Here is a 14,240-nt window from a genome sequence, read left to right on the forward strand (position 1 = left end):
AATGGCTTACCCCTTATCCTTAGACTGTGACCCCTGGTGCTGGACTTCCCCAACATCGGGAACATTCTTCCTGCATCTAACCTGTCCAATCCTGTCAGAATTTTATATGTTTCTATGAGATCCCCTCTCATTCTTCTAAATTCCAGTGAATATAAGCCTAGTCGATCCAGTCTTTCTTCATGTGTCAGTCCTGCCATCCCGGGAATCAGTCTGGTGAACATTTGCTGCACTCCCTCAATAGCATTCTGAACAATTTTGGTCTCCTTGGCTAAATAAGGATATACTTGCCATAGTTGCAACAAAGGTTCACCAGACTGATTCCTGGGGGGATTGTCCTATGAGGAGAGATTGAGTAGACTAGGCCTATATTCTCGAGAATTTAGAAGAATGAGAGGTGATCTCATTGAAGCATACAAAATTCTTACAGGGCTTGACAGGGTAGTTTCAGGAAGGATGTTCCCAGGGGTCACTGTCTCAGAATAAGGGGTCGGCCATTTAGGACTGAGATGCAGAGAAATGTCTTCACTCAGAGGGTGGTGAATCTTTAGAATTCTCTCTCCCAGAGGGCTGTGGATGCTCAGTCGTAGATTATTTTCAAGACAGAGGTCAGTAGATTTTTGAATATTAAGGGAATCAAGGGATATGGGGATAGTGCAGGAAAGTGGAGTTGAGGTAGAAGATCATGATATTGAATGGCAGAGCAGGCTCAAGGGGCTGAATAGCCTACTCCTGCTCCTAATTCTAATGTTCTTATGTTCATATGTTCAACCCCATGACTTGCTGTGTTGTCTAACTGCATGTCCAACACCAAGCTAGAATTCCTTTCAGTTAAATATGGGCAAGATAGAAGTCATCCTGCTTGGGCTCACACCAGAAATTCTTCCTCCTTCTCCCAATTCAATTTTTGACTTTGGCTGCTGGTTCAGCCTGAACCCTACAATATGTAACTTAGGCATTCTGCATAAACCCTGAAACCTCACAGTCAGTCCATCACCATGACCACCTACTTCCACATTTCACCTTTATCCCTATCTTAATTAACCTGCAACCATACCTTTGTTATCATCAGGCTGGGTTTTCCAATTCTCTCCTAGCAAGCTCTTTTCTATACAAAGTCCAACTCATCCAGATTTCTGCAGACTACCTCATGTCCCTTACTAAGTTTAGCTTGCCTATCACCTAGATTTTACCAACTTCTACTTCCTATCACCCAGCACATTGATTTCAAAATCTTTAGCCTTTTTTACAAATTTCTCCATGGGCTTTCTCTACATTCATAGAATCATAGGAGCCAAAATTACCCTCCACCCCAAACGGGCGCCCCTACCGTTTTTGAAGTTTTTCGTCCACCCCAATGCATGGGCGGACAATCCGGAGAAATTCATGTCTTTGTGGGTCTTTTTGGAACAGGGCGGAAGTGGTCTCATCATCGGGGTTGAAGTAAGGTCAGGTTGGAGTAGCCGCCACTGGCGGGGCGGAAGTGGGGGCGGGTCGGAGTGGCCGCACTCGAAGTCATCAGTGCCGCGCTGATGACGCCATCGCGCTGGTGCTTCACATCGTCCCACCTTCAGTTAAAGGGGAGGGCCGCTGCGAACTCTGCAGCCTCTTTAATGGCAGACACAGGGCCACCGGGTAGGATTTCGGCTGGGCCAGTAGCATGGCACCTAAGAGGGGTGGCAGGCTGCCTATTGGTGGCCCCGCCGACCCTGTGGGCATACTTGCCGGCCCGACCTGGCAGTCAGCCGACAATAAAAAATAAAATGGAGGTGCCGGCAGCATCACCTCTCCTTTAAGGATGGCCGTGCCACAGAAAGGGTACCAACAGAAAAAGCTGTCAGTGGCACTGACTGGCAACGCTGCCGCTCCCTCGGGGCAATTTCCGAAAGGGGCAATTTCCCGCGGGACAATTTCGGAGAGGGGTCGGCGCGTGCACGACGCAGCGGGAAAACGGGCGGGACGTCCCCTACGCCGCTCCAAAACTGAAGGAGGGCAATATTCAAAATGGCAGCCCCTCTGCGACGACTCGGTGGCCAGAACGCACCGCTCCATGGCCGCCTCTTTCAAGCGGCTACGGGCCTGAAAGGAAGGGGCAATTTTGGCCCCATAAAATGATACAGCACAGAAGGAGGTAATTTGGGCCTTTGTGGTTGTGCCAGCTTTTTATCCACTTAATCCCACTTCCTTGCACTTTCCCCATGGCCCTGTAATTTTTTTCCCTTCAAGTAGTTATATAATTCTCTTTTGACTGTTACTGCTTCCACCACCCTTTCAGGCAGTGAATTCCAGATCACAACATATTGTGTAAAAAAAATGTTTTTTCCTCATGTCGCCTCTGGTTCTTTTGCCAATCACCTTAAATCATTTCCCTCTGGTCACTGACCCTTCTTCTACTGGAAACAGTTTCCCCTTATTTATTCTGTCAAAATGGTTCATACTTTTGAAAACCTCAATCAAATCTCCTCTTAACCTTCTCTGTACTCCCAGCTTCTCCAACCTCTCCACATAACTGCAGTCCCTCATCCCTGGTACTATTCTAGTAAATCTCTCTTCTGCACAATTTTCAAGGCCTTGACATCCTTCCTAAAGTGTTGTGTCCAGAATTGAACACAATACTCAGCTGAGGCCTAACCAGTGTTTTATAAACATTTCGCATAACTACCTTGCTTTTGTACTCTATTCCTCTATTAATAAAACCCAGGTTCCTATATGCGTTTTTCACAGCCTTCTCAACTCACCTTCAAAGATTTGTGTACATACACCCCCAGTTCTCTCTGTTCCTGCACCCCTTTTAAAATTCATATTGCCTCTCCTCATTCTTCGTACCAAAATGAATCACTTCACACTTCTGTGTTAAATTTCATCAGCCATGTGACTGCCTATTTTACCAGTCTATCTCCTGAAGTCTGTTACTATTCTCCTCATTGTTTACTAAATTTCTGAGTTTCATATAGAAACATAAAAACATAGAAAATAGGTGCAGGAGTAGGCCATTCGGCCCTTCGAGCCTGCACCACCATTCAATAAGATCATGGCTGATCATTCCCTCAGTACCCCTTTGCTGCTTTCTCTCCATACCCCTTGATACCTTTAGCCGAAAGGGCCATATCTAACTCCCTCTTGAATATATCCAATGAACTGACGTCAACAACTCTCTGTGGTAGAGAAGTCCACAGGTTAACAACCCTCTGAGTGAAGAAGTTTCTCCTCACCTCAGTCCTAAATGGCCTACCACTTATCCTAAGACTGTGTCCTCTGGTTCTGGACTTCCCCAACATCGGGAACAATCTTCCCGCATCTAACCTGTCCAGTCCCGTCAAAATCTTACATGTTTCTATGAGATCCCCTCTCATCCTTCTAGACTCCAGTGTATAAAGGCCCAGTTGATTCAGTCTCTCCGCATATGTCAGTCCAGCCATCCCGGGAATCAGTCTGGTGAACCTTCGCTGCACTCCCTCAATAACAAGAACATCCTTTCTCAGATTAGGAGACCAAAACTGAACACAATATTCCAGGTGAAGCCTCACCAAGGCACTATACAACTACAGTAAGACCTCCCTGCTCCAAACTCAAATCCCATAGCTATGAAGGCCAACATACCAATTGCCTTCTTCACCGCCTGCTGTACCTGCATAACAACTTTCAATGACTGATGAACCATGACACCCAGGTCTCGTTGCATCTCCCCTTTTCCTAATCTGCTGCCATTCAGATAATATTCTGCCTTTATGTTTTTGCCCCCAACGTGAATAACCTTACATTTATCCACATTATACTGCATCGACCATGCATTTGCCCACTCACCTAACCTGTCCAAGTCATCCTGCAGCATCTTAGCGTCCTCCTCACAGCTCACACCAACACCCAGTTTAGTGTCATCTGCAAACTTGGAGATATTACACTCAATTCCTTCATCTAAATCATTAATGTATATTGTAAATAGCTGGGGTCGCAGCACTGAGCCCTGCGGCATCCCACTAGTCACTGCCTGTCATTCTGAAAAGGACCCGTTTATCCCGACTCTCTGCTTCCTGTCTGCCAACTAGTTCTCTATCCACATCAATACATTACCCCCAATGCCATGTGCTTTGATTTTGCACACCAACCTCTTGTGTGGGACCTTGTCAGAAGCCTTTTGAAAGTCCAAATACACCACATCCACTGGTTCTTCCTTGTCCACTCTACTAGTTACATCCTCAAAATATTCCAGAAGATTTGTCAAGCATGATTTCCCTTTTATAAATCCATGCTGACTTGGACCGATCCTGTCACTGCTTTCCAAATGTGTTGCTATTTCATCTTTAATAATTGATTCCAACATTTCCCTCACTACTGATGTCAGGCTAACCAGTCTATAATTACCCATTTTCTCTCTCCCTCCTTTTTTAAAAAGTGGTGTTACATTACATCCATAGGAACTGATCCAGAGTCGATAGACTGTTGGAAAATGATCACCAATGCATCCACTATTTTTAGGGCCATTTCCTTTGAGTACTCTGGCATGTAGACTATCAGGCCCTGGGGATTTATCGGCCTTCAATCCACTCAATTTCCCCAATACAATTTCCCGCCTAATAAGGATATCCTTCAATTCCTCCTTCTCACTCGACCTTTGGTCCCCAAATACTTCCGGAAGGTTATTTGTGTCTTCCTTCGTGACGTCAGAATCAAAGTATTTGTTTAACTGGTCTGCCATTTCTTTTTTCCCCATTATAAATTCACCTGAATCTGACTGCAAGGGACCTACGTTTGTCTTCACTAATCTTTTACTCTTCACATATGTATAGAAGCTTTTGCAGTCAGTTTTTATGTTCCCGGCATGCTTCCTCTCATATTCTATTTTCCCCCTCCTAATTAAACCCTTTGTCCTCCTCAGCTGAATTCTAAATTTCTCCCAGTCCTCAGGTTTGCTGCTTTTTCTGGCCAATTTATATGCCTCTTCCTTGGATTTAACACTATCTTTAATTTCCCTTGTTCGCCACAGTTGAGCAACCTTCCCGGTTTTATTTTTACTTCAAACAGGGATGTACAATTGTTGAAGTTCAGCCATGTGATCTTTAAATGTTTGCCATTGCCTATCCACCATCAACCCTGTAAGTATCATTTGCCAATCTATTCTAGCCAATTCACGCCTCATACCATTGAAGTTACCTTTCCTTAAGTTCAGGACCCTAGTCTCTGAATTAACTGTGTCACTCTCCATCTTAATAAAGAATTCTACCATATTATGGTCACTCTTCCCCAAGGGGCCTCACACAACAAGATTGCTAATTAGTCCTTTCTCATTATACATCACCCAGTTTATGATGGCCAGCCCTCTAGTTGGTTCCTCGACATATTGGTCCAGAAAACCATCCCTAATGCACTCCAGGAAATCCTCCTCCATCGTATTGCTATCAGTTTGGTTATCCCAATCTATATGTAGATTAAAGTCGCCCGTGATAACTGCTGTACCTTTATTGCGTCCTTAGTTTCTTGTTTGATGCTGTCCCCAACCACACTATTACTGTTTGGTGGACTGTACACAACTCCCACTAGCGTTTTCTGTCCTTTGCTATTCCGCAGCTCCACCCATACAGATTCCACATCCAAGCTAATATCCTTCCTTACTATTGCGTTAATTTCCTCTTTAACCAGCAACGCTACTCCCCCTCCTTTTCCTTTCTATCTATCCTTTCTGAATGTTGAATATCCCTGGAGCCATGTCTCTGTGATGCCAATTATATCATGATCATTAATTGCTGCCTGTGCAGTTAATTCATCCACCTTATTATGAATACTCCTTGCATTGAGGCACAGAGCCTTCAGGCTTTTCTTTTTAACACACTTTGCCCTTTTGGAATTTTGCTGTAATGTGGCCCTTTTTGATTTGTGCCTTGGTTTTCTCTGCCCTCCACTTTTACTTTTTTTCTTTCTATCTTTTGCTTCTGCCCCCATTCTACTTCTCTCTGCCTTCCTGCATGGGTTCCCATCCCCCTGCCATATTAGTTTAACTCCTCCTCAACAGCACTAGCAAACTCTCCCCCTAGGACATTGGTTCCGATCCTGCCCAGGTGCAGACCATCCAGTTTGTACTGGTCCCACCTTCCCCAGAACCGGTTCCAATGTCCCAGGGATTTGAATCCCTCCCTTCTGCACCACTCCTCAAGCCACATATTCAACTGAGCTATCCTGCGATTCCTACTCTGACTAGAACGTGGCACTGGTAGCAATCCTGAGATTACTACCTTTGAGGTCCTACTTTTTAATTTAACTCCTAGCTTCCTAAATTCATCTTTTAGGACCTCATCCCATTTTTTACCTATATCGTTGGTACCTACATGCACATGACAACTGGCTGTTCACTCTTCCGCTCCAAAATGTTCTGGAACCGCTCCGAGACATCCTTGACCCTTGCACCAGGGAGGCAACATACCATCCTGGAGTCTCGATTGCGGCCGCAGAAACATATATCTATTCCCCTTACAGTAGAATCCCCTACCACTATAGCTCTCCCACTCTTTTTTCTGCCCTCCTGTGCAGCAGAGCCACCCACGGTGCCATGGACTTGGCTGCTGTTGCCTTCCCCTGATGTGTCATTCCCCCCCAACAATACCAATATCATCTGCAAACTTTGAAATGATGCCCTGTATATCCAAGTTCATTTGTTTAATATATATCAAAAAGAGCAGTGGTCCTAAAATCAACCTCTGGGAACACCACTGTATACTTCCCTCCAGTCTGAAAAACAACCGTTCACCTCAACTCTCTGCTTTCTGTTCCTTTGCCAATTTTGGATCCATGTTGCTATTGTACCTTTAATCCCATGGGCTATAATTTTGCTAACAAGTCTGTTATGGGGTACTTTGTCAAATGCCTTTTGAAAGTCCATATATACAACATCAACCGCATTACTCTCATCAACCCTCTCCGTTACTTCAGCAAAGAACTTGATCAAGTTATGTATTGTATATTAGATTGTATTTACAGCACAGAAACATAGTTAATCAAACACAATTTCTTTTTAACAGATCTATGCTAACTTTCATTTATTAGCCCATACTTTTCCAAATTCCACTTCATTTTATCCCAGAATAATGTCTCTAAAAGTTTCCCTACCACCGACGTTAGGCTGACTGGCCAGTAGTTGCCAGGTTTATTCCTTTTTTAACATTACCTGTGTAACCTTTTCCAATGTTAAGTCTCAGCTGGCTTCCTTTGATTTTCTGATTCCAAATTATTGTGCATTCCACCTCTTTCTGCACCATTACCACTAAGCTCTGGAATGTACTTCATAGGTGCCACTACTTTCCACTTCAACAACAACTTATATTTATATAGCGCTTTTAATGTAATAAAAACATCCCAAGGCGCTTCACAGGAGCGTTATCAAAAAAATTGACACAGAGCCAAATGAGGGGATGCTAGGGCAGATGACCGAAAGCTTGTTCGAAGAGGAAGGTTCTAAGGAGCATCTTAAACCAGGAAAGAGAAGTGGAGAGGCAGAGAGATTTAGGGAGGGAATTCCAGAGCTTAGGGCCTAGGCAACTGAAGGCACGACCACCAATGGTGGAGCATTTAAAATTATGGATGTTCAAAAGGCCAGAATAGGCAGAGCGCAGAGGTGTAGGGAAATTATAGGGCTGAAGGAGAATACAGAGATATGGCGGGGCGAGGCCATGGAGGGATTATAAACAAGGATGAGATTTTTTTAAATCGAGGCATTGCTTAACTGGGATCCAATGTCGGTCAGCAAGCAGAGGAGAGGTGGGTAAGTGAGACTTGGTATGAGTTTGCACATGAGTGCATTGGACTAGTCAAGTCTAGAGGTGATAAAGGCATGAATGAGAGTTTCAACAGAAGATCAGTTGAGGTAAGAGCAGAGACAAGCGATATTACAAAGGTGGAAGTCAGCAGTCTTAGTGATAGAATGGATATGAGGTAGGAAGCTCAATTCGTGATCAAGTATGACACCAAGGTTACAAACAAACTTGGTCAGCCTTAGAGAGTTGCTGGGGAGAGAAAACGAATCAGTGGAAAGGAATGGAGTTTGTGGTGTGAACCAAAGACAATGGCTTTGATCTTTAATTTGATATTTAATTGGAGAAAATTTCTACTCATCCAGTGCTGGATGTTGGACAAGCAGTCTGATATTATAGAGATGGTGGAAGATTCGAGAGAGGTGGAGGAGAGGTAGAGCTAGGTATCATCAGCGTACATGAGAAAACTTATGTTGCTAGATGTTGTCACCGAGGGGCAGCATGTAGATCAGAAATAGCATGGGGCCAAGGATAGATCCTTGGGGGATACCAGAGGTGACAGTGTAGGATTTGGAAGAGAAGCCATTGCAGGGATTCTGTGGTTTCAGCTGGAAATATAGGAATGAAACCAGGCGAGTGCAGTCCCATCCAGCTTGACGACGGTGGAGATGTTAGAGCAGAATTTTGTGGTCAACCTCATCTAAGGCTGTGGACAGGTCCAGAGGTTGAGAAGAGATAGATTACCTTTGTCGCAGTCAATTAGGATGTCATTTGTGACCTTGGTAAGAGCAGTTTCAGTACTGTGGCAGGGACGGAAACCTGATTGGAGGGATCCAAACAAGAAGTTCTGGGAAAGATGGGCATGGATGTGAGCGTCACGTATTCCCAAGTCAGGTATAGGATAGTGAGATACAGACTAAAGCTACCCCTAGTCTACCCTAACAACATCTCAGTTCTATCTTCAGAAGAGCACATTGTACTATTAATGTGGTGGTTTACTATTATCTATCCTGTGGCTTCTCTAAGTGAGATTGGCAATATAGGAATAAAAATTCCAATGTATTTGTTCCTGGAGCATCCATTGCAAAATTGCATACTCCTAGCTAGCGATGTTCTCTACTTAATGGATGGAAAATCACAGACTAAAATTGCACAATTATGCAATATGCACCTGTGGTGCGCAGCAGTAGCGGGTGCATCTAAATTTGTATTCCCTAGTGACAATTAAAACAAGAACAACAACTTGCATTTTTATAGCAATTTTAATGTAGGAAAAGGTCCCAAGGCATTTCACAAAGACATAAACAAACAAAAATGGGTACAGAGGGAAATGGAGAAGTGGAGGAGTTTAGGGAAGAAATTCCAAAGCGTAGGGCCAAGGCTGCTGAAGGCATAGCTATCTGTGGTGGGGAAAAACGGGGAAAGGGACTGAAGAAGGTTACAGTGATAGGGGCAAGACTATGTTGGGATTTAAACATAAGGATAAGAAATTTAAATTGGAGGCTTTGGATGTCCGAGAGCCAATGTAGGTCAACAAGGTCAGGAGTGATGGGCGTGCGGAACTAATATGCCAAATAAAGAACTGGATTAAGAATGTTAAATCCCATTTCAAATAGAATCTTTACAGCCAGTAGACCAAAGAAACGTTCTTCCCACCAGTATGGGCTGCATTTGAACTCTGGTATCAGAGATGGAACACAAGCATCTAATGGCCCCACCCAATTCCCCATGATTCTTCTTTTAATGAGGGTTCAGGTAAATGACTGTACAATGACAAATTATTATGCTATAGTTGAATCCAACCAAACAAATAAAACATTGGGTGAGACATTGGATTTAGAAAGGTTTACCTTGCAAACAGTATCATTTATTTCCGGTAATTGTCTTTCTAGGTCAAACTTGCTTTAGCGCTTGTGGAAAATGCTAATCGAACTGAAGAGTACCAGCAACTGCAACAAGCATATTTTGCCACAAAAAGCAAACTTGCAGATATCTATCATGACAGACTGAAGACAGAAGTAAGCATTAAAGATTATTTACAGGTAATATATGATGAAAACGTTTATAAAGCATACTGAGTCTTTATTCTGTGGAGTATAGGATGCGATTTTATCACCTGTTGAGTTTCTACTCAGCTGAGATCAGGAGAAAGAAATAAAGATATAAACTCTGCATTAGTACAAAGCTATATCACAGATGAAGTATACAAGGCAACAAATCTCCTGAATGCAGATCCTGATAATGGTTTGAAGATAGAATTTATGTAGCACCTTATCATGTTCAGGATATCCCAAAGTGCTTCACAACCAATTCAAGTACTTTTGAAATGAAGTTAGTATTGTAATGGTAGGCAAATTCAGCCATCAATTTGGGCACAGCAAGGTCCCACAAACATCAAAGGAGGTGAGTAACTAGTTAATCTATTTTTGGTGCTTGATGGAGGAATATTGGCTAGAACATTTAGAGAACTCTCTATACATTCACCTGAACCACATTTGGAGCCTCAATCCATAATGACTCATCCAAAAAAATAGAGCCAGCTTATTTCTTGAGCAAAGGATAGTGTGATGAATGGAGACTTACGAGGAAGAGAATGGAAAAATATAAAAATATTATGAATTAATAATTTAACTTGTTTTGTCCTTCGCAAATCAATCTGATAAATCTGTCAAAATGACACCATACGGTAAATTTTACAAATTCTTCTTCCTGGCATGTTGCTTTGTCCACCTGCAGTATGTAGCAGGATTTTAGGCATCAAAGTCAGAGGGCCCTGCAGGACTTTACAGCCATTTCTGCATCCAAATTCTAATATGCACTCCCAGTGGCAAAGCTGCACATCACAAGCACATTTGCAAAGTCTCCTCTCACAAGTAAATCACATTGCGACAACAACAACTTGCAATTATATAGTGCTTTAACATAGAAAACATTCCAAAGCACTTCACAGAGGCATAATCAGAAAAAACTTGACACCGAGCCAAAGAAGGAGATATTAGGAGGGATAATTAAAAGCTTTGTCAAAGTGGCAGGTTTTAAAGAGAGTCTTAAAGGATGTGAGAGAGGTGGAGAGGCAGAGAGGTTTAGGGAAGGAATTCTAGAGCTTAGGGAATGAAGAGGTCGAAAGCTTAGGCCATGAAGAGGATGAAAATTTTAAGTTGGAGGTGATGGGGAACCAGGAGCCAATGTAGGTCAGCAAGCAAAGGGATGATGGGTGAGCAAGACGTGGTGGCGATTAGGATATGGGCAGCAGAGTTTTGGATAACGTCAGTTTATGGAGGGTGGAGGATGGGTGGCCGGCCAGGAGAACATTGGAATAGTTGAGCCTGGAGGTGACAAAAGCATCGATGGAGGTTTCAGCAGCCCATAGGTTAAGGCAGGGGCAGAGACAGGCAATTCTCCTGAGCTGGAAGTAGGCAGTCTTTGTAATGGAGAGGATATGAGGTTGGAAGCTAAACTTGGAATCAAGCGAACAGTCTGGTTCACCTGAGTCAGTGGTCGGGAGAGGTATGGAATCGGTGGCAAGGGAAGTGAGTTTGTGAGAGGGGTCAAAGACAATGGGGGGAAAATTGTGGTCGGAGGCTTCCTTCAGACGAACGCCTCTGACCCGAAAACAATTTGCGAAAATACCTGGTGGTCACGGAGGTGCTTTCGATTCCAGTCGAAGGCCTTCTTTCGATGCGCAGTGTAGGGGAAGATGACTTCCCCATACATAGGGAAATGCTGGAGTCAGGTGGGCCTGGACCACCAATAACGAGGTAGTATTCTCATTGATAAAAATGGGATCTCCGTTTGTGCAGAAAACGCTAGTGGGAGTTGCGTACAGACCACCAAACAGTAGTAGTGAGGTTGAGGACAATATCAAACAAGAAATTAGGGATGCGTGCAATAAAGGTACAACAGTTATCATGGATGACTTTAATCTACATATAGATTGGGCTAACCAAACTGGTAGCAATACGGTGGAGGAGGATTTCCTGGAGTGTATTAGGGATGGTTTTCTAGACCAATATGTCGAGGAACCAACTAGAGGGCTGGCCATCCTAGACTGGGTGATGTGTAATGAGAAAGGACTAATTAGCAATCTTGTTGTGCGAGGCCCCTTGGGGAAGAGTGACCATAATATGGTAGAATTCTTTACTAAGATGGAGAGTGACAAAGTTAATTCAGAGACTAGGGTCCTGAACTTAAGGAAAGGTAACTTCGATGGTATGAGATGTGAATTGGCTAGTATAGACTGGCGAATGATACTTAAAGGGTTGACGGTGGATAGGCAATGGCAAATATTTAAAGATCACATGGATGAACTTCAACAATTGTACATCCCTGTCTGGAGTAAAAATAAAACAGGGAAGGTGGCTCAACCGTGGCTAACAAGAGAAATTATGAACAGTGTTAAATCCAAGGAAGAGGCATATAAAGTGGCCAGAAAAAGCAGCAAACCTGAGGACTGGGAGAAATTTAGAATTCAGCAGAGGAGGACAAAGAGTTTAATTAGGAGGAAGAAAATAGAGTATGAGAGGAAGCTTGCTGGGAACATAAAAACTGACTGCAAAAGCTTCGATAGATATGTGAAGAGAAAAAGATTAGTGAAGACAAACGTAGGTCCCTTGCAGTCAGACTCAGGTGAAATTATAATGGGGAACAAAGAAATGGCAGACCAGTTGAACAAATACTTTGGTTCTGTCTTCACGAAGGAAGACACAAATAACCTTCCGGAAATACTAGGGGACCGAGGGTCGAGTGAAAATGAGGAACTGAAGGAAATATTATTAGGCAGGAAATTGTGTTAGCAAAATTGATGGGATTGAATGTCGATAAATCCCCGGGGCCTGATAGTCTGCATCCCAGAGTACTTAAGGAAGTGGCCCTAGAAATAGTGGATGCATTGGTGATCATTTTGCAACAGTCTTTTGACTCTGGATCAGTTCCTAAGGACTGGAGGGTAGCTAATGTAACACCACTTTTTAAAAAAGGAGGGAGAGAGAAAACGGCCAATTATAGACCAGTTAGCCTGATATCAGTAGTGGGGAAAATGTTGGAATCAATCATTAAGGATGAAATAGCAGCGCATTTGGAAAGCAGTGACAGGATCAGTCCAAGTCAGCATGGATTTATGAAAGAAAAATCATGCTTGACAAATCTTCTAGAATTTTTTGAGGATGTAACTAGTAGAGTGGACAAGGAAGAACCAGTGGATGTGGTGCATTTGGACTTTCAAAAGGCTTTTGACAAGGTCCCACACAAGAGATTGGTGTGCAAAAGTAAAGCAAATGGTATTGGGGGGTAATGTACTGATAGAGAACTGGTTGGCAGACAGGAAGCAGAGAGTCGGGATAAATGGGTCCTTTTCAGAATGGCAGGCAGTGATTAGTGGAGTGCCGCAGGGCTCAGTGCTGGGACCCCAGCTATTTACAATATACATTAATGATTTAGATGAAGGAATTGAGTGTAATATCTCCAAGTTTGCAGATGACACTAAGCTGGGTGGCAGTGTGAGCTGTGAGGAGGAAGCTAAGAAGCTGCAGGGTGACTTGGACAGGTTAGGTGAGTGGGCAAATGCATGACAGATGCAGTATAATGTGGATAAATGTGAGTTTATTCACTTTGGTGGCAAAAACCCGAAGGCAGAATATTATCTGAATGGCGGCAGATTAGGAAAAGGGGAGGTGCAACAAGACCTGGGTGTCATGGTACATCAGTCATTGAAAGTTGGCATGCCAGGCACAGCAGGCGGTGAAGAAGGCAAGTGATATGTTGGCCTTTATAGCTAGGGGATTTGAGTATAAGAGCAGGGATGTCTTACTGCAGTTGTACAGGACCTTGGTGAGGCCTCACCTGGAATATTGTGTTCAGTTTTGGTTTCCTAATCTGAGGAAGGACGTTCTTGCTATTGAGAGAGTGCAGCGAAGGTTCACCAGACTGATTCCCGTGATGGCAGGACTGACATATGAGGAGAGATTGGATCTGGGCCTGTATTCACTGGAGTTTAGAAGGATGAGAGGGTATCTCATAGAAACATATAAAATTCTGACGGGACTGGACAGGTTAGATGCAGGAAGAATGTTCCCGATGTTGGGGAAGTCCAGAACCAGAGGACACAGTCTAAGGATAAGGGGTAGGCCATTTAGGACTGAGATGAGGAGAAACTTCTTCACTCAGAGAGTTGTTAACCTGTGAAATTCCCTACTGCAGAGAGTTGTTGATGCCAGTTCGTTGGATATATTCAAGAGGGAGTTAGATATGGCTCTTACGGCTAAAGGGATCAAGGGTATGGAGAGAAAGCAGGAAAGGGGTGCTGACATGAATGATCAGCCATGATCTTATTGAATGGTGGTGCAGGCTCGAAGGGCCGAATGGCCTACTCCTGCACCTATTTTCTATGTTTCTAAGTTTCTATCAATGAAAAATCCCTCCTAAAACAAGAAGCACAATATAATAAATAAAATAACCACCTCATATATTTAAAATTTATTGAAATTAAATGTAATTAAATGTTTTAGA

The 14,240-nt window shown here is 43.4% G+C and overlaps 1 protein-coding gene across 6 annotated transcripts in view; it reads left to right on the top strand.

The window, feature by feature from the left end:
• LOC139275532 (coiled-coil domain-containing protein 178) overlaps positions 1 to 14,240 on the top strand; it is an 846,828-nt gene that overhangs the window by 633,144 nt on the left and 199,444 nt on the right. For 4 of the 6 annotated variants that reach the window (XM_070892705.1, XM_070892721.1, XM_070892715.1 and 1 more), the window contains one exon: positions 9,629 to 9,778. The exons of 1 other annotated variant lie outside the window; for it this stretch is intronic. In XM_070892705.1, the coding sequence (XP_070748806.1) occupies positions 9,629 to 9,778 (150 nt within the window). The remainder of the gene's footprint in view (positions 1 to 9,628; positions 9,779 to 14,240) is intronic. One more of the 6 variants, XM_070892709.1, reaches the window with a different exon arrangement.

Source organism: Pristiophorus japonicus, chromosome 1 (genome assembly GCF_044704955.1).
Source record: "Pristiophorus japonicus isolate sPriJap1 chromosome 1, sPriJap1.hap1, whole genome shotgun sequence".
NCBI lineage: Eukaryota > Metazoa > Chordata > Chondrichthyes > Pristiophoridae > Pristiophorus > Pristiophorus japonicus.